We start from the raw sequence: 21200 nt of genomic DNA, 5'->3' as shown, positions 1-21200 counted from the left end.
TCAATTATATAGAAAAAAATTTTGAAAATATATTGAACTCAGTTGGTGCTTTGTTTTAATTTGTATAAAAAGTTCATGAAAAGATAAAAATAAAGTATTGACAGGATAAACGCTCTTACATATATCATAAAAAACATACAAACAAAATCGGTGCGTGCACTAATTTTTATTGTAAGAAATATATGGGCAAATGATTAAATTCACTCTTAACAATGCTGAGAGCAATTACATTTCTGGATGAATAACTTTATATTGCTGCAGAAGACCCTGGAAAGCTTTTGTCATTGCAGCATAGATTTTTTCTACACTATCCTTTGGCCATGTTGACACATCTCCTCTGCAGAATGTTGTCAGATCTTCTCTGTTGTCGAAAATACCAGCCGGAATGTAATAAGTCTTTCCGTCTTTTCCTGGTACTTTAAGTGTGTTGTCCTTATCGCTTTGCTTGAGCAAATACATAAAATCATCGCAGCCATAATCACAGTGCATAACAACATCTGGAACGCAATGGAAGATATCAGTCGATCCAGTCCACCCAACAGGAGGAGCACGAGACAAATTCTTCTCAAAGCTTTGTGCAGGTGTAACGTAAATATACAACATTGCGCACACAGAAAGAATTTCTGGGCAAAATTGCTTGAGAGAGTACTGATAACCAAAAGGCTCTGGAAGTGGGAAGAAGTCAGGATACCGCTCAGCACCACATCCTCCACCACGTGCAAATTCGATGATGATTGTACGTTCTGGTGAGTATGACTTTGCATAGTCATTCTTCTCCTTGAGAAAACGGCCACAATGATCATCAAAGCGAGCACAGAGTTTAGCGATAACATCAGCGGAATAGTTTTCGAAAGGCTTTGGTAACCCTCTTGAAGCAGAAATACGATCAAGACGTTCGAGCATCCATTTTGTTGGAGTAGTTGTCTCGATTGTACGCTTGTTAATAACGTCATGATAATCTTCATTCAACATTTCAACAAGAACACCCCAAACATATGGATTCTTGAAGGTGTAAAGCTCGCTGTAATAAAAAGGTCTTGTCTGGCCTTGCTTCTCCAACTCAGCATCAAAGAATTTCATCATTTCAACATAAGGATAGTCATCAAGCTGAATTGTTGGGAAACCAATTTTGAACTCTGCTCGTGACTTTTCCACAGGTAGTGAACGCAAAAACGCTCTTGATTCGCTTTTCCCGCTTGCTGGAAGTGCGCAAAGAAGGACAACTGGAATAATTTTTTCTGTGCTCATGACAAACAAGTTCAAATAAAAATTTGATCAGATCACACAAAGAAAGCAATCATAATGGGTCGAAAAATCAAAAAAAATTTATTTATATTAATAGTCATATGAATATTACATTTATAGAATCAAAATCCAAAATTTTAAAAGAAGTGGCGAAGTGCTTTTCTGAAATGTGAAAGAAGATGAAATGAACGCATCAACATAAGCATTTCTTTTCAACTATTGATGGACCAACTTCGTCATACTCTGCCTTTGACACCCATTTCTGAGTAAAGCTTTCAAGAGAGCCCAACAGCGATCCCCCGATCCACGTAGCGACTTTTCTTTCCTCGAGGATGGTAGATGCAATGACCTTCACTCTCACAGAGGCAGGGGCGTGTGTATCGACTTCTTGCACAAACCTCTCAGAAAAGCCCTTCACACACGACCCTCCGCCCACCACAAGCAGATTGCCCCACAATTCCCTTCGGATTGTCGGGTCGACATTCTCAAAGCAGGATATGAGTGTTGAGGTGACACTTTTGCTCTTGGATAGACCTATTTCCTCGATAGACGAAAGAAGCTTCGTTGGCGAAAAGGAAAGTGATGTCTGAGGAGTGGCAGAGGCTGAAAATAAATAAATAAACAACAATAATAGTGATAAACATATTAAATATATTAAAAAATAGAAATAAAAACATTAAATAAATAAAATTGATTAATGATTCAATTGCTAACCTGCACCTGAACCGAATGTATCTGGAGTACCAGATATGCCGCTTTTCATTGTATACTCAGCAAACGAGACCCAACACGAAGGGTTCCACAATGTCTCACTAACAAGATAAGCTCCTTTGTTGATGTCAATCACCTGTCCGTCTGGTAATTCATAGGGAATTTCGCAATCTGCCAGTGTTGTTGGGTCTATTGGCAATGGCTTCAGTGATATTGTTGATTCCTTTATAGCTTCGATTGTGGATGATGTCTGATATGTGAGATATGATTTTGTGAATTGTGATAAGTCATGAAGTTGGTTCAACGGTTGGTTGGAAGATGCGGATGCAGAAGATGATGAAGGAGTAGCTGATGATGAAGAGTGCATTGTTCCAGTCTTTCCTTTCGTGTTATCCCCACCTTTTCGATCATAAAATGGATCAATTTCAATATCATTCGCTTCGAGCCATTTTGTAAGTGCCTTTGAAAGCATTTCTCCTCCAATTGCAGAACGTTCAACATTTCTCGTAAGGGTAAAGCCATCAACAACAGGTGAAATGCTTGTTGAATGATGTCCGATATCGAGAACCATTCCTGTTGGCCTTCCAGCAGAAAATGCAGCAAGTGACGATGCTCGTGCAATAAAACCCATTTTCGTTCCTAGCGATTCAAACAATATTTCCATTTGTTTCATTCGAGACTGTCCTTTATTCCATGGAGTTTCTGAAATAATCACAGGATGCCTCTCGAGATCCTCAAAATTTAAAGCGTGACTATGATAAATGCCATATCGCAAAAGCGATTCGTACACGTCCCAATTTTTGATGCTTCCATTTTCCATTGCCCAAATAATATCCATTTGTTGATGTGGATATGTCAAATTTTCGTGGCAAAAGACGAAATCTTGCAACCTGTCCCTTTGAGAGGTTATAGATTTTGCTGTTTCCGTTGTATTTTCTTTTGAAGCATCAATTTCTCGTTTGCCTTTAATTCCAGAACACTTTTATGAAGATGTTGAATTTCAAAAATTTTTTCGTAATAGAGAAAAAAAGAATTTATAATAATAAATATATGTTAAATGACACACAGATGGAATTATAAATTTCGGTGAAATATCTCCACAATTACCGATTTTTGTTGTGTAACTTCCTACATCAATCATCACCGCACCTGTCTCAATCATATTGCTTTTTTGATTTTTCATCTATTATTCAAAATATTTCAAAATCCAAAATCTGTTTGTGAGTGATAAAATTTCACACTTCTTCAAAATGCAATGGTAATATTCGATTTTTCTGGAAACCACAATTATATTAATAACGAAAAATTCAATTATGTGAGAAATTATATAATTTGTTAATGCAACTGTCTTACTAATATGTTTTCGATGTCTTTGCAATTTTTCTGGTTTTTATGAATAAGGGAACGTTGATCACCTGAATATTTGATCGGCTATGACAGCAGAAGTGATAAAGAAACCAATTTTTGAGGACATTGCATCGACTGATTTTCTGAAGTTTTCGTTTGGTGCAAAGCCCTATGAGGCAGCATTAAAGACAGAGATAGCGAAAACAGAAACACTTTGCGGTGTTCGAGCGTTTGTTGTGGAGCACGAGGTATGAAAGCAGTCTTTTGTTGAATCATAACGTTTTTGCATGCTTATGCGAATGCTTGTGCGTTAGGGTCTGAAATATGTGCGGGCAGACATGGATTTCAAAGTGTTTGGAGGCTCGCTGGGGTGCGCAGAAGGAGAAAAGCTGACACTTGCATTTGAGTATGCAACAGCAAACAGGCTTGGGATTGTGATTTCGACAAGATCAGGGGGCGTCCGGATGCAAGAAGGAACAGTTGCGCTGATGATGATGGCAAAAGTCTCGGTTGCAGCAGCTGCACACAAAAAGGCAGGACTCCCATTCATCACCGTTTTTGAAGACCCCACATACGGCGGTGTGAGCGCGTCATATGCGATGCAGGCAGACGTGCGAATCGGTATCAAGGGAACAAGAATCGGGTTTGCTGGGCCAGGCGTTATTCTGAACACAATGTACAACCAAAAGCAAAACCAATACGACAAAGCGTGCCCACCTGCATTCCAGTCGGCACAATTTTTGTACGAGCACGGACAGCTCGACCTTCTTGTGGACTCGGAGGAAGAAGCCATCAAGCTTGCTGAGCAAATATTCAGCCTGCTTGTTTTCCCGAACAAGGAGGTGAAGCCAAAGGAGCTCCCGGCGCTGAGCGAAGAGGAGCAGTTCACGACAAAAAGGGTTATTGAGCAGAAGGACCACAACCGCGGGAGGATGCTTGACCGTGTGCAAGCACAAGACATCTGCTTCAATGTGCTTGAGGATTATGTGGAGCTGAACGGAGATGGCAAAATAGGGACTGATTCGTGCATCCACGGCGGACTTGCCCGCCTTCCAGTGTGCTGCGAGTGCTGCTGCAAGAAAGGCGAGGAAGAAAAAGAAGAGAAGGAAGAGAAGGAAGAGAAGAAGATGTGCCACTGTGGTAGAACCGTTGTTGTGATTGGAACATTCAAGGCACACACACAAGGAGAGTTTGCGTCGATGGGGTATGGGATGGCCACGCCACACGGCTACCGAACAGCGCGGCGGCTGTTTGACCTGGCGGAGGAGTTTGGGCTGCCGTGTGTGACGCTGGTGGACACAGTCGGGGCAGAGCCGTCGTTCTCAGCAGAGACAGACGGGCAGAGCGAGGCGATTGCGTCGAATCTGCAGCGGATGTCATCGCTGAAGGTGCCTCTGCTGACGTGTGTGCTGGGCGAAGGCGGGAGCGGCGGGGCGCTTGGGCTGGGGATGGGGAACAGCGTGGCGATGTGCTCGTCTGCGTGGTACGGGGCGATCTCGCCTGAAGGGGCAGCGTCGATTCTGGGGCGGTACAAGGACGAGGCGCACAAAGCAGAGCAGTTCCCGAAGGATGTGGCGGAGCTGGCGAAGGTGCAGCAGATCTACGCAGACCAGCTGCTGGAGAAAGGGGCGATCGACGGGATCATCTGGGAAGAGGAGGATCTGGGCAGGGCGAGAGAGACATACGAGGAATATCCGCAGCTGAAGAAGCGTCTGGTGGCGTGGCTGTGGACAGAGCTGGAGAAGTACGATGGGATGAGCCAGAATGAGCTTGTGGAGCACCGCTACAATCGCTTCCGGAAGATGGGGCCGTTTCTGAAGGTGGACCCGGCAGTGATTGCGCAGCTGAAGGAGGAAGAGGCAGGAAAGCCAGCGGTTGAGCGTCCTGCGCGCAAAGCATCGCTGGAAGCGCCGAAGTTTGTGAAGTATTTGTGCGACCTGATTATGAATGCGCCTCAGTCGCAGTTCAAGACAGGGCAGTCGGTGGCGTTCCAGAAGCTGCCTGTGCTGCCGTGCGAGAAGTCGACGGCGGCGCTGGCAGAATACAACGAGACACTCACAGCAGAGCAGAAGGCGCTGACGAAGGAGAATGCGAAGGCGATTCTGGATGCGAAGGGGCCGGGCGCAGTGAAGGAGTGGATTATGGCGCACCGGGAGAAGCGTGTGCTGATCACAGACACCACACTGAGAGATGCGCATCAGTCGCTGCTGGCCACGCGGATGCGGACAAGCGACATGGTGGGGGCAGCAGAGGAGATGAGCAAAGTGATGAACAACGCGTTCTCGCTGGAGATGTGGGGCGGGGCGACGTTCGACGTGGCGCTGCGGTTTCTGAAGGAAGACCCGTGGGAAAGAGTGCGGGAGCTGCGGAAGCGGATTCCGAATGTGTGCTTCCAGGCGCTGCTGAGAGGGAGCAACGTGGTGGGCTACACGAACTACCCCGACAACGCGGTGGAGGAGTTCTGCCGGGTGGCAGCGGAGGCAGGGATCGATGTGTTCCGGATCTTCGACTGCTTCAACGACGTGGAGAAGATGAAGTCGGCGACGCGTGCGGTGATCAAGGCGAACAAGATTGCAGAGGTGTGCATCTGCTACACGGGGGACTTCAATGATCCGAAGGAGAAGGTGTACACGCTGGAGTACTATGCGTCGCTGGCGAAGTCGATTGAGGGGATCGGGGCACACATCCTGGGGATCAAAGACATGGCGGGGCTGCTGAAGCCGCAGAATGCGGAGGCGTTTATGAAGACGCTGCGGGGTGCGACGAGCCTGCCGGTGCACTTCCACACGCACAACACGTCGGGGAATGCGCTGGCGACGTGCCTGATGATGGCGCAGCACGGGTGCGAGATCGTCGACCTGGCAGTGTCGTCGATGTCTGACCTGACGTCGCAGCCGTCACTGAATGCGTTTCTGGCAGCGACAGAGCGGTCGCCACGGCCAGCGCTGATCCCGTTCCGAGCGGTTGAGCCGCTGGCGAGCTACTTCGGAGTGGTGCGGTCGTATTACCGGCATCTGGAGAGCGGGCAGCTGGCGTCGACTGCGCGTGTGTATGAGCACGAGATCCCCGGGGGGCAGTACACGAACCTGCTGTCGCAGAGCAAGGCGCTGAACATCTGGGACAAGTGGGATCAAGCACTCGACATGTACAGAGACTGCAACAAGATGCTGGGGAATCTGATCAAAGTGACTCCGTCGTCGAAATGTGTGGGGGACCTGGCGCTGTTCCTGCTGGGGAAGGGGCTGACGACGAAGGACGTGATGGAGGGGAAGATCGACATCACGTACCCGGAGTCTGTGAAGGGGCTGTTCAAGGGGAATCTGGGGTATCCGCACCACTGGAAGGAGCCGTACAAGCTGTCGCCGGAGTTCCTGGCGCTGAGAGAGCGAGTGCTGAAAGGAGAGAAGGTGCGCGGGGCAGAAGAGGCGCTGCCGCCGATCGACTTTGGGAAGCTTCGGGAGATGCTGCGGGAGCGGCTGAAGAGAGAGCCGACGGACAGGGACGTGATCTCGCACATCATGTACCCGCCTGTGTTTGAGGGGTATCTGAAGTTTGTGGAGCAGTTCGGGACGATGGCGACGTTTGTGCCGACGCCGCTGTTCTTCTACGGGATGGAGGTTGGGCAGCAGGCAGTCATCCGTCTGCCGGCAGAGAGAATCGACGAGGATCTGAAGGCTGCTCTTTCATTGGCACCTTCATCATCATCTGCTTCATCCTCATCCTCATCCTCATCAACAGAGAGTGATGTGAAGAGTGGAGAGACGATTGAGCTGAATGTGGAGCTGAAGCGCATCTCGCCGATCGATGCAGACTCCACACGGAAGGTGATCATCAAAGTGAACGGGGTGGAGTTTGTGGTGAAGACAGAGGCAAAGTTGGAGGCAGCTGTTGTGGGGACAAAAGCAGACTTGAAGGACAAGACACAGTTTGCAGCGCCGATGCCAGGGATTGTGAGCGAGGTGAAGGTGGCAGTTGGAGATGCGGTGAAGAAAGGGCAGGTGATTGGGAAGATCACAGCAATGAAGATGGACGTGATGCTGGAGGCGCCGTTTGACGGGAAAGTGATGGGCGTGTTTGTGAAGACTGGCAACAAAGTGCTCGTCAACACTCTTCTTTTCAAAATCGTTCAGATTTAATTAGTGATATGTAATACAAATTTATATATTTATAATCCTCTTAACATCCTATTGTATATAAGTATTCTGGATTCTTAATTAAATTATTACTCTTCACAACGATAACTTGTATTTATTTGTGGGCTTTCTTTCTCTTTACAGTTCATTGAAGGGTGTTATCATTACAAATGATCAAAATCACTCATAATTTTGTTTTATCTTTTCATTTTGACAAATTCTTCATTTTCTAACAAAAAATATGTTAAGTATATGCATGGAAATTCTATTATTTGTCATAATGAATGTTTTTAGCGAGACTGTAACATGGAATATTTCTCCACCAGCTGACTTTCCAAGTGTTTCATTTGGGGATAATCTACAGTTCTTATCTTATTATTGGATTGCTGTTAGTGATCGTATGCCTGACATTAGTTAATAACTTGTTCAATTAATAGTTTTATTTTTATTAATATTTGAAGATGGGAGTAATAATGGAAAAGGATGTGTTCATCTTTATTATTATCAAGAGGAGCAGCCTAGCTTTAATTACGCAACAACAATTGTTCCTCCAGATAATGTTGCATGTACGTCATTTGGATTTAGCGTTCATGCCTGTTTTTCTGAAGCTCTTAATTCGCGTATCGTTGTTATTAGTGCTCCATCTGGAATTACTGGTTCAACAAGAAAATGCGATGTCAACTCAACAAGAGGCTTAGCAGAAGCTCTCACTGAAGATGCGACAATGTCATATGTATTTGTATATACATTTGATGAAGTTACTGGAAGTTTTCTAACTTATTTTTTTCAAATGAATTTTAATCATTTTCGTACCAAATGATTTTAGAAACAACATTAACTAGACAATATAATTACCCACATGCAATGTTTGGAACAAGCGTGTTTTGCACATTTAATGGAATACTTGGAATTGGCTCCCCTGCAGAAAACGATGGAACAACTTTCATGTCCAATGCGAGAAATGTTGTCGGGGCAGTGCATGTGTATAACATTCGTGATTGTATGCTACATTTTTATTTGCGTTGTTAATGAATTTTCAAATTATATTATTTTGGTTTTTTTATTTGTTGGTTTTACATTTTATTAGCTGACACAAGCCATTCTTTGGATGTAATATTGAAGTACGATGGTGCTCAGTCTACGCGATTCGGAGCAAGCGTCAGTGGAAATTCATTGGGGCTTGTTGTTGGTGGATATGCTTCGCCTGTCGTTGCTCTTCTGATGATGGATCCAAAATCACTTCAACCTCAGTACTCGTCTGAAGTGCAGACTCAACACACATCACAAGCTTCACTTCGCAAAGAAAATACATTTCACAAATCATCCGCTTCTTTCTCTGCTCCATCTTTGCTGTGTGCCGTCCAATATCTGACTGTAAAGGACAACGTGGCATCGTCTTTAGACTTTTCGGGAACTGAATTCTCGACTCTTTCAAATGGAATCGGAAGCAATATCATCTCATCATCCTCTTCTCCATATCAAGCCAAGCCATCTCATTTGAAGTTCCACAAGTCAGACAATCAAAATATTCCTCCCACATCACATAGACTGTCAGCAATCGCACCAGATGCACTTGTCGCAGGCCAGTTTGGTGTTTCTACAATTAGCACACTTGATGGACAGTCTGTTTTTGTTGGTGCACCGCGAATGAACGAAGGCGAAGGATTAGTTTATGTGCTGTTGAATTCAATGAAATGCCCTCCAACCACAAACGAAGATTCTTTCAATCAACAGTTGCATTCTTCTTCCACAGAATCATATCAAGCTCAATCTTCAACATTCACAACGCCCAATCATCAACAACCATCTTCTACTGCAGAATCTCAGTCTTCTTCTTCTTCTCACAATTCTCCTAAAATGCCTTTTCATCTCCTTTCCTCTGCTCCTGTGGAATGCGACAACTATGCGCTGAAGCCAAGCGCTGGCTGCGAAAAGGAGATCCACTGCCGCTTTGGCGAGTCGCTTTCGTTTGACAGCGCAGCAACTGTGCTGTCTGTGGGAGCTCCAGGTGGAAAGGCCAATCTGATTGCAGAAGACAAGCGAGTGATTCCCAGTGGTGCAGACGCAGCGACGCGGGGCATTAATTTCCGATTCTATTTCAACACGACGCTGAAGGAGGACAAGGAAGGAATGCGGAACGGGAAGTTTGTGGAGAATGCGATGATCATTGGCGGCGGGGCTGATGCTGAAGAGCTTCTGTATGTGACGCCCTCAGAGGGATTGTTCTTCCTGGCAATGCAGCAAGTCATCAACACGACACAGCCGACGACTTCGAGTGTACGGGTGACGCTCAACCAGTTCAAAGCAGCGGTGCCAGTGAATGTGATGATGATTGTGGTATACATTGTGGTTGGGCTGTTTCTGCTGTTGATGATTGTCATGTGCGCATGCTCGCTATGTGCAACCAGAAGGAACAGACAGCAAGATGAACTGGATGAGATACCAATCGAAGAAGACGGAGAAGAAGGTGATGACCAGCAGAACTTGGTTCAGCAACACTGAAAGGAAGAGATGTGAGTGCTGTTTCAGATAGTTAGTTATGTTGTGGTGTATATTTTTTTTCCTCCTTTTCAAAATGGATATGACAGTTTTGTGCTTTGTGCTTTGAGTTATTGTTATAAGTACAACTTTATTAGCAAAAATATATTCATCATTAACTTTGGCACAATTTCATCAGAACGAACCATGTTGAATCACATTTATCAATTTTGAAAGATTAACAGTTTATTACTTTTTTTTCATCATTAACCAGTCTTTTATTGCAGTTATTATGTTTTGTGGTTTAATGCATTAATATTAGATGTTATTCATTCGTCTTTATGTAATTTTGTTGTTTTTTTGATAAACGCCAAATAAAATAATCTTCTTCTAACAATCACATTTGAGCATAACTTTGCGGAGGATAAAAAATGTCGAAAACAAAAATCTCAAAAGCAATGGAGCATAAACAGTGTAAGAGGATTCAAACAAGATAAACTGAAATCTAATAAAATTCAAGCAGCCGAAAGATACGTTGGATGGTCGTGTCCTAAAAGAAATCAATGATTAGTCCAATAAAAAGATAAAAAAAGAAATAAAGTAATGAAATATCGGAAATCAAAAAAAGAAAAAAAGAAAAAGAGAAAAAAGAAGAAGAAGTAATAAAAATAAAATAAAATAAAATAAAATATAAAAGAAGAAAAAGAATGATTATTTTAATCCAAAGTGCATACTGAGCATGGGAATCAGCTTGTCCATGATGTCTGAAATGACATCCACAAAAAGGGGGTCTCTGTTTCTGTGCTGCCGCAGAAGGTCAGAAAAGACACTCAGCCCGTTGTTGGAGACGATGTCCTTTGCAGTCAGCGAAAGAGGAAGAACGCCGAGTGAAATAGTCGCATTCACTTGGCGTCTTTGCAGCTGGCGGGACAGGATGGATGCTGGGGCTGGGGAAGATTCTGAGGAGGAAGAAGAGGAAGAAGAAGAAGAAGAAGAAGAAGAAGAAGAAGATAGAGAAATTGAAGGAGTTGGAGAAGGAGAAGTGGAAGAAGATGGCGAAGAAGAAGAAGAAGAAGATGTTGTTGATGTTGATGTTGAAGAAGACGAAGCATTAGAGGAAGGAGAAGGAGAAGAAGAAGAAGAACTTGAAGATATGAATGGAGCAGTCGACAAGTGAGAGCCAGAAATGCGATGTGGATTCTGATGAGAAGCGATTGGAGCAGCAGAAGAGAGAAACGTGGAAGAAGAAGTGACAGCAGTGAAGGGGGTGTTTGATGCTGACACAACCAAGATTTGTGGAGTGAGTGAATGAGAAGACGATTCATTGGAAGAAGAAGGGGAGGATGTTCTGAGAGAGAGCTGCTGCAAAGAGTACTGGACGAGTGTTGATGTGGCAGAGGTAAATGGCGAAGTGGGTGGTTGTGTTGTGGTGGAGTGAGATGAGGATGAAGAGGAGGAGGAAGAGGAGGAAGAGGAGGATGAAGAGGAGGAGGAGGATGGTGATGATGGTGATTGTGATGGAGAAGACAAAGAAGAAGATGATGCAGATGTTGCATCTGATGTTGGTGATGTTGTATTTGATGGTGATGATGAGGAGGAAGATGAAGAGGTCGAAGATTGTGAAGGTGACTGTGATGACTCTGAAGAAGGGCTTGGCGGAGAAGTGAGGAGATTAGACGAAGAAGAAGCAGAAGAAGAAGAAGAAGAAGCAGAAGAAGCAGAAGAAGCAGAAGCAGAAGAAGTAGTTGAAGTGTCTGAAGAAGAATGATTCAAGAAATCGACCATGACCGAACGAGAAGTTGGAATGTGTGCATAAGCTGTGATGTCCATTGCAGGAGTTTCTAAAGCAAACAAGTTGATATTCGAATGATAAGGGGAAAAAAATTAAAAATCAAATTTTTAAAAAGAAAAGAAAAGAAAAGAAATTTGTTGAGAAATCGATATTTTTGAATAGTAAAGATAAAATGAAATAGCACACGAATCGAAAGAAGTCTGTTGATGAGGCGAAGAAGAGCATAATGATGGCGATCATGAACACCAATTCCAGTTGATAGGAACGAAAGGAAACGAGGAATAGGACGATGGAACAGAAGAGAGAGAAGTTGGTCTATTTTGAAGTGAAGAAGAAGAAGAAAATGATAAAATTTTTTGTGAAAAAAATGGTAGAAATATCACAAAATCACAAACAAAATGCATCAACTTCTTTTGTTTTTGAATTTTTTTTAAAAATATTATTATTCCTTCTTCTTTCACACACACACACACACACAACATGCACACACACACACACACCTCCATTTGCATAGTCAGCAACCCACGAGATGATTGAGTGTGAGTGTGCCACACTCAGCAGAGAATGAGAATAGACCGCTTTTGAAGAGATTCGAAACAGAAGAGAACGCTGCTCAGCTGAAAATGGCAAGCGAAGACGACCTTTTTGTAGTTTTTGTTAATGTTGTTGCACCAAAGAAGAAAAAAAGGAAGAATTAATTGAAAATTTTAATAAATAAATAAATAAATAAATAAATAAATAAATAAATAAATAAATAAATAAATAAATAAATAAATAAATAAATAAATAAATAAATAAATAAATAAATAAATAAATAAATAAATAAATAAATAAATAAATAAATAAATAAATAAATAAATAAATAAATAAATAAATAAATAAATAAATAAATAAATAAATAAATAAATAAATAAATAAATAAATAAATAAATAAATAAATAAATAAATAAATAAATAAATAAATAAATAAATAAATAAATAAATAAATAAATAAATAAATAAATAAATAAATAAATAAATAAATAAATAAATAAATAAATAAATAAATAAATAAATAAATAAGGAAGAAGAAGAAAGAAGATTAGTTGTTGAAGATAAAAGATGATTTGAATAACAAAATAGAAGTCGACAAAAAAAGGGGGAGAATATCAGCATTTACAATACATAACATATGAAGCAATGAAAAAAAAAAAAAACCACAAAAAATATCTAAAGAATTAACACACCAAACTGATCGATCTGTTTGATGATGGTGAATGTGTCTGACAGAATCAGCAGAAGGTTGCTGTTCATAATTCCACAGTCAATCAGAGCACGCAGTCTGTTTGGAGTGAGAAACGAGAGCGCATCATTCACGCTCCTTGGGCTGTCTGAAGGATGCAATGTGTGTGAAATGATAGAATAAGAGAAGAAATATATGTGTTCATGATGATAATGAAAATAACAATAAGATAATTTGAATTTGATGTTAAAAATAAGATTTTCAAGAAGATTTAGAATTAAAAAAGCAAGAAAAGTTAAATGAATCATCAAAAGCACCCTCTTTCTTCGTTTCTTTCTCTATTTCTCTCTTTTTTTTCTTTTCTTTTATTTTCTTTCTTATGAATAAGCACACAGAACTGAGCAACAGAATTGAGGATGATAAACAGCTCGTGGATGGACTGTGCAGACAGCGGGGGATGAATAACACATCGTTCCAATTGGCATTCCATCACAGAAGTTGAAGTGTGATGGTCTGGCTTTTGCGGAGGAGCAGAAAGAGAAGAAAGAGGAGGGAGAAGAAGAGAAGAGGATGATGATGATGACGAAGCATCAGAAGAAGATTCTTGTTGTTGTTGTTGTGATGGCGACTGTGATTGGGATGGAGAAGTCGAAGAAGATGGAAGAGGAGAAGGAGAAGAAGAAGTGCTTGATGTTGATGCTTCTGATGGTGTTGTGGAACAGGAAGAAGAGGAAGAAGAAGGAGAGGTCGAGGAGGAAGAATCAGAGGGAGTTGATGAAGAAGATGAAGATGATGAAGAAGCAGAGGCAGAGGCAGAGGCAGAAGAAGAAGAAGAAGAAGAAGAAGCTGATGGAGTTGAAGATGTTGAGGCATTGCTTGAGGAGATGACAGCAGGCACTGGAATGAAAGTGCTGCGAAGAGACGGGTAAGCAAAGCCAGACGGAGATCGAATAAGCTCAAAGATGATGTCGACAAACTGGGACTCTGCCAGAGAATGGTAGAGACGCTCTTCATTTGTTTGATTCAGAACAGAAAAGAGGCAAAAAGGAAAGGAAATTTGTGTTGTTTTGTTTCAATCATAGACAAACAAACAAGCAAATAAGATAATCAGATTTAAGATTGTGATATAAAAAATGAATATGTTTATTAATAGAATACGAACAAATACAAGAATAAATAAATAGAATGTTTTCTTCTCTTTCTCTTCCTCACTCTTTCAAATGAAAGATGTCCTGCAAACCGTGTCTGGCAACAGCATGAGAAGCGCTCAGAATGACTGGGCGAGTGAAGATAGAGAAGCAGCGGATGTGAGAGAGAACAGCACAAATGATGGGCACTCCTTCAAACGCTAAAAATGAACCGACAAAATCATCTGGAGGGAATATGCATTCAAAAAATGAGGAAGTTAACAAAGTTAGTTGGATGTGGGGGTAAAAAAAGATTTGGAAAAAGATAAAGTTATCTCAATTCTTTCTCCAATGACAAATAGAATTCATAAGGTGTCATACCAATTCTTTCAGATTTTGACAGATCTGTCAAAATTGTCAGCATCGACACAATTATTGACTCATAAGGACTTTCCATCTCCTTTTCTGTCTTCAGCTCTCTCTCTTTCTCTTCATTCATTTTCTCTTTTCTCTTTTCTTCTCTGCTTTTCTTCTCAGACTTTTCGTCTTCTTTCATCTGATTTTGTTCTTCAGCTTTTTCTTTGCTTTGCCCTCCTTCACATTCATCGTCCTCTTCTTCTTCTTCTTCCTTCTTTTCGTTCTTTTCGTTCTTCTTCTCTTTTTTCTCTTCTTCCTTTTGCGAAAGATTGGCATCTTCATCTGTTTTTTCATCTTCCATATTTTCTCTCTTCTTTTTTTGTTTCATATCTTTTTCTTCCTTCTCTTCTTCATCATCCTCTTCTTCTTCCTCTCCCTCATCTGAATAAGGTGAAAGTTGATGAGAACTCTGTTGTGTTGATCTTCCTTGCCGAAGTGGCGATGGGAAATGAGTAGAGCTTGGTGATCTTAAGGAAGAAGAGGAGGAATTGGAGGAAGAGGAGGAAGAGGAGGAAGAGGAGGAAGAGGAGGAAGAGGAGGAAGAGGAGGAATTGGAGGAAGAGGAGGAAGAGGAGGTGGAAGAGGAGGAAGATGATGGAGATGATGACGAGGAAGCTTCCTCGTATCTTTCTGGTGATTGAGAAGTTGAGTGTAGATGGCTGTCAGCAGAATGTGATGAAGAATTCTCAATTTCTTCGTTTGTCGGTTTCTCTATTTTTAACAGTCTTTTCGGGAAAACAATTTTCTTTTTCTTTTTCAAGCGATTTTTGAAAAACTTGCCTTTTCTTTTTTCGTCTTCCACTTCTAATTCCTTGGCAGTCACCCAGTTCATGTGGTCCACAAGAAAAAGCAAAAGAAGCGGTAGCAAAACAGCAATGACGTTGCAGTCGAATGAAACAGGGTCGTTGTAATCTGACACATTTAAGATGTTTTTTTGTATTATAATAGAATGATTGGCAATTCGGTGTTAAGATTTTTTTTTGAAGAAAATATGCATAACTGAGTGAAAATCGAAGAAAATAAAAGAAAGCAAACCTTTTCTGCTCAGATGTGTAAGAACGCGCCAGATGTCATTTGAAATTTCGATTGATTCGTTTTCATTTGTTTTTTCGCTTTCATGCAGCAAAAGCATCAGTGCTATGCTCATTTTGCTTGAAAGAACAGTCGCAATTGCTTTATTGAAAAGAAATAACATGAAAAATTAATAATTCGCACAAAAAAATTACAACGTTTCTTTTCAACAAAAAATCTGCAAAAAAGAAACCTTTAATCAGAAATACTCAACAATAAAAAAAGTGCATAAAATAAATCATAATATCACTTTTTCACTGAAATCATACTTGAAACAAAAACATGTTCAATCACGATTGCAATCTGAGAAAATAGGTCTGAAATGTTTTTTGCCAGTAAATCCTGAATAAATGTTTCAAAAGAGCCAAATGAAGCACTTTGAGCAAAAATGTCCAGATTTGCTTCTAAAATTGCATTGTGAGATAATAACAGATATGATAAAAATATAATTTTCAAAAAAAAATCTGTATTTCAGATATTGAACTCAATATGACCTACCAATTTGAACCATGTTTATTAAAATATCTAAAACTAATGGTAGTAATTCCCTTTTCGAAGTTTTAAATCGATCCAAGCATCCAAAGCAAATATCAAAAATTCCTAGCTCTGCTAGTGTTGGGGTTGCAGATACTTTAATTTTCATTTAATAATTACTCAAATATCAAAAAATTTTCAGCAAACTAATTGATGTAACATTTACACATAATGATAGTAATGCATCAAAATAAGCGTCTGTATGTTCTAGTGTAATTTCTGTTTGAAACATTTTGTAAAATTTTTCTGGCATGTCCAAATTTAAAAAAGTCTTTTTGTTTTCCTCTTTGAAAATTCAAAATGAAAATAAATGTGGTGAGAAAAAGCGAAAAAAAGAAAATTTCATACTTTTTCGAAGGCAAATACGAAGACAAATCATCAATTCGATTTGAAATTTAGAAAATGTTGGATTTCTATGAATTCACGAAATTTTTTTGAAACAATAAAAAATGTAAAAACAAGTGAATTGGAAAAAATTAAAATGTTCCAACAAACAAAAGCATATTTGTAATAGTTTTTACAAGGTTTTCGTTATCGATTTCAGTTGCAGTATCAGGATTATCAAGAAAAAGATAATCATCTTGAAATTCCTGTAAGCATGTTTTAATTGCAAAAACATTATTTCCTGAAAGGACATCTATTAAATGTTTTATTTTTATTTCATAATGCTCTCGATTTTCCATGCAATTTTAATTGTTTATGAAAAGTTTACTTTTAAAATTATTTATTATTTTTTTCTATAATATTTTTTGCAAGTTTTCCAAATTTTCATCACACATAAGTTTGACTTTCACGGAGTTGCTTTCAAGACTTATTCTCAAGTTTATGTGAAAATATATCTATATTGGTAATTGAGATCAGATTAATTATGTTGCTTTTTTTTTCCTTAGTAATTGGGGTATATGCCCAATATGAAGATTTGGTTGTAAAACTAACAAAACAGAATTACAATGATTACGTTGCAAAGGGAAACATTATCATCAGATAGTTTGTTTTTTCGCTTTATGTTTATATTTATAAATAATTGAACTTATTAACAGCTGGTCGCATTCTGACTACACATCCGTTGCAATGGGACCTGTTTGGAACAAAATGGCAAATGATTATAAACAGTTTCGCCACAATTTAACTTTTGCAGAACTTGATTGCACCAGATATTTTGAAACCTGCCGAAATGGTCCTGTCGCTCAATATCCAACATTCAAATATCATGCAAAAGATCCATCAAACTTTACTCTTTTTTCTGAGGATCGAACAGAAACGGCAATAGCAAATTTCATCGGAACAGTTCATGGATTAACTTATCGACCTCCTCTTTCTTCATTTCGTTACTTAACAGATAAGAATCTCACTGAAACTATCATGGATCCATTTCAAAATGTTTTATTAGTTATGACTGCTGAATGGTGTACTTACTGCCACAATCTTAAATCATCCATGATGGCTGCTGCTGCTTCTTTCGATCCTTCGGATCATGTTATTTTTGCATACATCGATGGAGAAAAGTACAATACTTATTGCGGAAAATATCATCCAAACGGATATCCAACAATTCTTTATTTTCCATCAATTTATAATATTACAACTCTTCATGAAATGGATTTGGCTTTTGAGCAGAGAATTGAAAGGATGAAACAACGTTCTCGAAAAGAAGGAAAGGACGAATGGGCGTGGTTATATGAAGATGATGAAGAAGATGATTTGAGCAGTGGCAATTATGAAGACAATGAGGATGATGAAGAAGGAATAGAAGATGATGAAATATATGAGAAAGAGAAGCAGAGATTAAAGGAAATTAATTACAAGGAAAATAGAGAAGATGAAACACTTCTTCTTGAGGAAGAAGAAGGAAGCGAAGAAGAAGGCGATGAAACTGATGAAGAATGGGATGCCAAAAAGGAGGCGAAGATGGTGGAGCAAGAAAACAAAAGACAAGAGCAGCGATGGAAGAAGATAAAAAGAGAGAAATTGAAAGAAAAAATGAAGAAAGAAGGAAAAGAAATCGAAGAGGAGTCTGAAATCAGTGAAGAGAACGATGATGATGAAGGAGAATATGAAGAAGAAGACAAAGAGGAAGAGGTGAAGCCAGCAGAAGATGCTGAAAAAAAATCAAAAGCAGGAACTGCACAAAATGGAACAAGCGCAAACAGCACTGAAGGCACAACAGAAGAAGGAGAGAAGCAACCACAAAAGCGAATCAGGAGACGAAAGAAAATGACACTGGAGGAGATCGAACAAGCTGCTCGTGCAAAAGCAATTGAAGAGCGCAGACTGCGCAGAATCAGAATTCGCTCGCTGCAAAAGCGACGGGACGAGCGTGCTGCCATCAAAAGGAGGATTGCCAAGCTGCAGGATTTGTATTCTCCTGAGTACAAGCGCTTCCGCCGGGCGCTGCCAGAGATTGAGTCGAGTTCGTCTATCAGACACAAAGGTATTGGCCTTGTGGATGAGAGTGTTGTCCGGAGTGTTGAGAAGGAGAAGGAGCGCAGAGAGAAAGAAGCCAAAGCACAGGCAGAAAGCGGAAAGGGAGGAAAAGCGAAGATTTCGAAAGAAGACAAAAAGGACATCTTGTTGGAGAGATACAACGAAGTGGAGAAATACTATGGCCGAAGGACAGTGAGAGGGTTTTTGAACTGGATGAACTTGAAAGTTGGATTGTTCCGACCTCAGCGAGCATTCCCTGATGACCGCTTTGCGTCGAGCAACAGGAAGGATAAGATTCCGAGCGATCCGCGATTCAAAATGAGCAGCGTGAAGGAAAGAGAGCAAAGGAGAACAGAAAAATATCTGAAGCAGCACTACGACTTTATGGAGATGCAGAAGGCAGAGCTTGAAGGAAACGGGAAAGGGATAAAAAAGATTTTGAGCAGATTCTTCAAATTCAAGGAGAGCGAGCCGAAGACGAAGGAAGATGCAGACAAAAAGAAGAAAGTCATGGCAGACTTGGAGCGGAAGAGCCCAGGAATGCAGATGATTGAGGACGAGTTTGTAATGAAAGAGCAAGAAAGGCTCGAACGATGCAACAGAGAATGTGTTGATGGCATCACAGAAAAAGAGATGTGGGAGTTGGAAGACGAGCTGAAAAAAGAGGCAAACGTAACCAGCACCAAGGGAAAACGCGGAAGCAAAGAATCTGTTAATGATTATCAAGGAAAGTTTATGAAAAAATACAAGCAAATGAGAAAGAAGGGAATGTGTTTGTGTGGCTTGGCTGAAGATGCTGGTGTGGAAGCAGTGATTTTGGAGCATCTGTTTGATCCTGTTCAGAGGTACACTGCTGTTTTGAGGAGCGAGAAAGTGTTTATCAACCCACACGAAGAACCAAAAGTGGAGGAAGAGGAACCAGAAGACGGAGTTCAGTTTGAGAAGAATGTTGCAGAGGAAGAGAAGGACGAAGAAGACGAGGAGGACGAAGAGGATGAGGATGAGGATGATGAAGATGAGGATGAAGACGATAAGAAGAAGGAAGAAGAAGTAGGAATTCCTGTTTTGCACAGCGATGCCTTGCGCGAGCTGATGGATCATGTGAAAGAATTGGAACACAAAACGGAAGTTGAGGAATATACTTATGTTGTCAATCTGTGTGAAGTGGAGCTTGAGAAACTGAGGCAAAAGAGGAGAGAGGAGATACGCAGGAAGAGATCGGGCGAAGCAGAAGGCATTGACGATGAGACAGAAAACGAAGAAGATCTTGAAGACGAGGATGTGGACAATGACTTTTTGAAACTTCCTCCGCTTGATTTCACATTCTTGAAGAATGAAAGAGAGAGAATCACTCGCTTGCTTCGGAGCCCTTATGTGTCTGAGTATCAGAAGGGGCGATTTGTTGCACGAAGAAACATTATTAATCTATTTCTTAATGAATTTTAAGAAACAGAGTATGAAAATTTTTTATCTAAATAATTGATAAAAAAAAGAAGTGTGATATTCCGATTTTTTGTTCAGAAGCTGGTGAAATTATAGTGAAATTTGATAATACGAAAAATAGTTTTTTAATTTTTCTTTGCTTTTTCCTGTTATAATTGAAATCTAACTTTGCGTGGCTTTTCTCTTCAATTCACATAAATTAATCTATCTTTCGAATTGCTTTCAATTTAATACACCAAAAATAATTCAAAATAGTAATTTTTGCATATAAAATAAAAAATTAGCAGTCAAAATGAACATTTTTCAATATCATAATTAATCTTCTTCAGATTAAAAAAATCTTTATTCTCTATCATGTGAAAAAAAAATTTTTTTTTTTTTTTTTTTTTTTTTTTTTTTTTTTTTTTTTTTTTTTTTTTTTTTTCGCAAAATTAATATTTAAGAAAACATCCGACAAGTGATCACTTTCAAAGGGAAAATAAAAATACACCATTTATTATTCAAATTTGGTAAACTTATTATTCGAAATTGGTCAACTAATTATTCGAAATAGTTAAACTTCTTATTCAAAATTAATAAAATTCAGTATTTTTTATAAAAAAAATTTTTGATATAATATGATCACTGGTTGAGAGTCAGAAAGTGATTAAAATGTTTTGTTTTTTCATTGTTCTTAAAAAGGATGAAAAATTGAACCCCAATTTTTATTATTTGTGAATAAATATGAAATTTTTTGATTTTTCAGACATAAATCATCATCATGGAAATCGGATAATTTTCAAACGAATAAACCTCACATTGTTTGATAACACTTCATTCAATCAAAATGTTTTATTTATATTTAAATATATTCAGAAGATCAATAAAAACTGATGAAGAATTCAAAATGTGCATTCATGGATTTATTCACGAATAAAACATTCTTGTTTCCAGTTTGAAAAATTGATACAAATAATACAGTTTGATTGAATGAAGTGTTATCAAACAATGTGAGGTTTATTCGTTTGAAAATTATCCGATTTCCATGATGATGATTTATGTCTGAAAAATCAAAAAATTTCATATTTATTCACAAATAATAAAAATTGGGGTTCAATTTTTCATCCTTTTTAAGAACAATGAAAAAACAAAACATTTTAATCACTTTCTGACTCTCAACCAGTGATCATATTATATCAAAAATTTTTTTTATAAAAAATACTGAATTTTATTAATTTTGAATAAGAAGTTTAACTATTTCGAATAATTAGTTGACC

The 21200-nt window shown here is 39.6% G+C and overlaps 5 protein-coding genes across 5 annotated transcripts; 2 read left to right on the top strand and 3 right to left on the bottom strand.

The window, feature by feature from the left end:
* Positions 1 to 30: 30 nt before the first annotated feature.
* Positions 31 to 1301, bottom strand: MONOS_5673 (uncharacterized protein). The gene has a single exon (XM_067875843.1). It carries the CDS (start codon positions 1246 to 1248, stop codon positions 226 to 228), a length of 1023 nt encoding a protein of 340 aa, XP_067731343.1. The 5' UTR covers positions 1249 to 1301; the 3' UTR covers positions 31 to 225.
* A 24-nt stretch (positions 1302 to 1325) lies between these two features.
* Positions 1326 to 3350, bottom strand: MONOS_5672 (actin-related protein 4). The gene is made up of 4 exons (XM_067875842.1): positions 3198 to 3350; positions 3023 to 3139; positions 1960 to 2935; positions 1326 to 1848 (listed from the first exon to the last, which is right to left on the bottom strand). The coding sequence occupies exons 2-4, from the start codon at positions 3137 to 3139 to the stop codon at positions 1439 to 1441; spliced, it is 1503 nt and encodes a 500-aa protein (XP_067731342.1). The 5' UTR covers positions 3198 to 3350; the 3' UTR covers positions 1326 to 1438.
* Positions 3351 to 3389: 39 nt separating this feature from the next.
* MONOS_5671 (malonyl-CoA:pyruvate transcarboxylase) lies at positions 3390 to 7699 on the top strand (the record flags this gene model as incomplete). The annotated part of the gene is made up of 2 exons (XM_067875841.1): positions 3390 to 3551; positions 3618 to 7699. 2 exons carry the CDS (start codon positions 3390 to 3392, stop codon positions 7437 to 7439), a joined length of 3984 nt encoding a protein of 1327 aa, XP_067731341.1. The 3' UTR covers positions 7440 to 7699.
* Positions 7700 to 10308: 2609 nt separating this feature from the next.
* Positions 10309 to 16054, bottom strand: MONOS_5670 (uncharacterized protein; the record flags this gene model as incomplete). Its single annotated transcript, XM_067875840.1, has 10 exons — positions 10309 to 10464; positions 10649 to 11755; positions 11893 to 12021; positions 12933 to 13076; positions 13322 to 13936; positions 14169 to 14300; positions 14437 to 15384; positions 15508 to 15645; positions 15813 to 15947; positions 16042 to 16054. The coding sequence occupies 10 exons, from the start codon at positions 16052 to 16054 to the stop codon at positions 10430 to 10432; spliced, it is 3396 nt and encodes a 1131-aa protein (XP_067731340.1). The 3' UTR covers positions 10309 to 10429.
* A 560-nt stretch (positions 16055 to 16614) lies between these two features.
* On the top strand, positions 16615 to 20223 carry MONOS_5669 (Protein disulfide-isomerase). Its single transcript, XM_067875838.1, has 3 exons — positions 16615 to 16783; positions 16834 to 17064; positions 17118 to 20223. Exons 2-3 carry the CDS (start codon positions 16946 to 16948, stop codon positions 19945 to 19947), a joined length of 2949 nt encoding a protein of 982 aa, XP_067731339.1. The 5' UTR covers positions 16615 to 16783; positions 16834 to 16945; the 3' UTR covers positions 19948 to 20223.
* Positions 20224 to 21200: the final 977 nt, after the last annotated feature.

The sequence above is a fragment of the Monocercomonoides exilis genome (assembly GCF_001643675.1).
Source record: "Monocercomonoides exilis strain PA203 chromosome Unknown scaffold12-1864167, whole genome shotgun sequence".
NCBI classification, from domain to species: Eukaryota; Preaxostyla; order Oxymonadida; family Polymastigidae; genus Monocercomonoides; species Monocercomonoides exilis.
The sequence above is the reverse complement of the archived record's forward strand: the minus strand, read 5'-3'. Positions and strand labels throughout refer to the sequence as shown.

Coding starts and splice junctions, on each gene's coding strand:
- MONOS_5673 (XM_067875843.1), bottom strand. CDS start 1,248: ATGAGCACAGAAAAAATTATTCCAGTTGTCCTTCTTTGCGCACTTCCA.
- MONOS_5672 (XM_067875842.1), bottom strand. CDS start 3,139: ATGAAAAATCAAAAAAGCAATATGATTGAGACAGGTGCGGTGATGATT. Junction 2,936..3,022: donor CGAAATTTATAATTCCATCT/GTGTGTCATTTA, acceptor TCTTCATAAAAG/TGTTCTGGAATTAAAGGCAA. Junction 1,849..1,959: donor TACATTCGGTTCAGGTGCAG/GTTAGCAATTGA, acceptor ATTTATTTTCAG/CCTCTGCCACTCCTCAGACA.
- MONOS_5669 (XM_067875838.1), top strand. CDS start 16,946: ATGTTGCTTTTTTTTTCCTTAGTAATTGGGGTATATGCCCAATATGAA. Junction 17,065..17,117: donor GGAAACATTATCATCAGATA/GTTTGTTTTTTC, acceptor ACTTATTAACAG/CTGGTCGCATTCTGACTACA.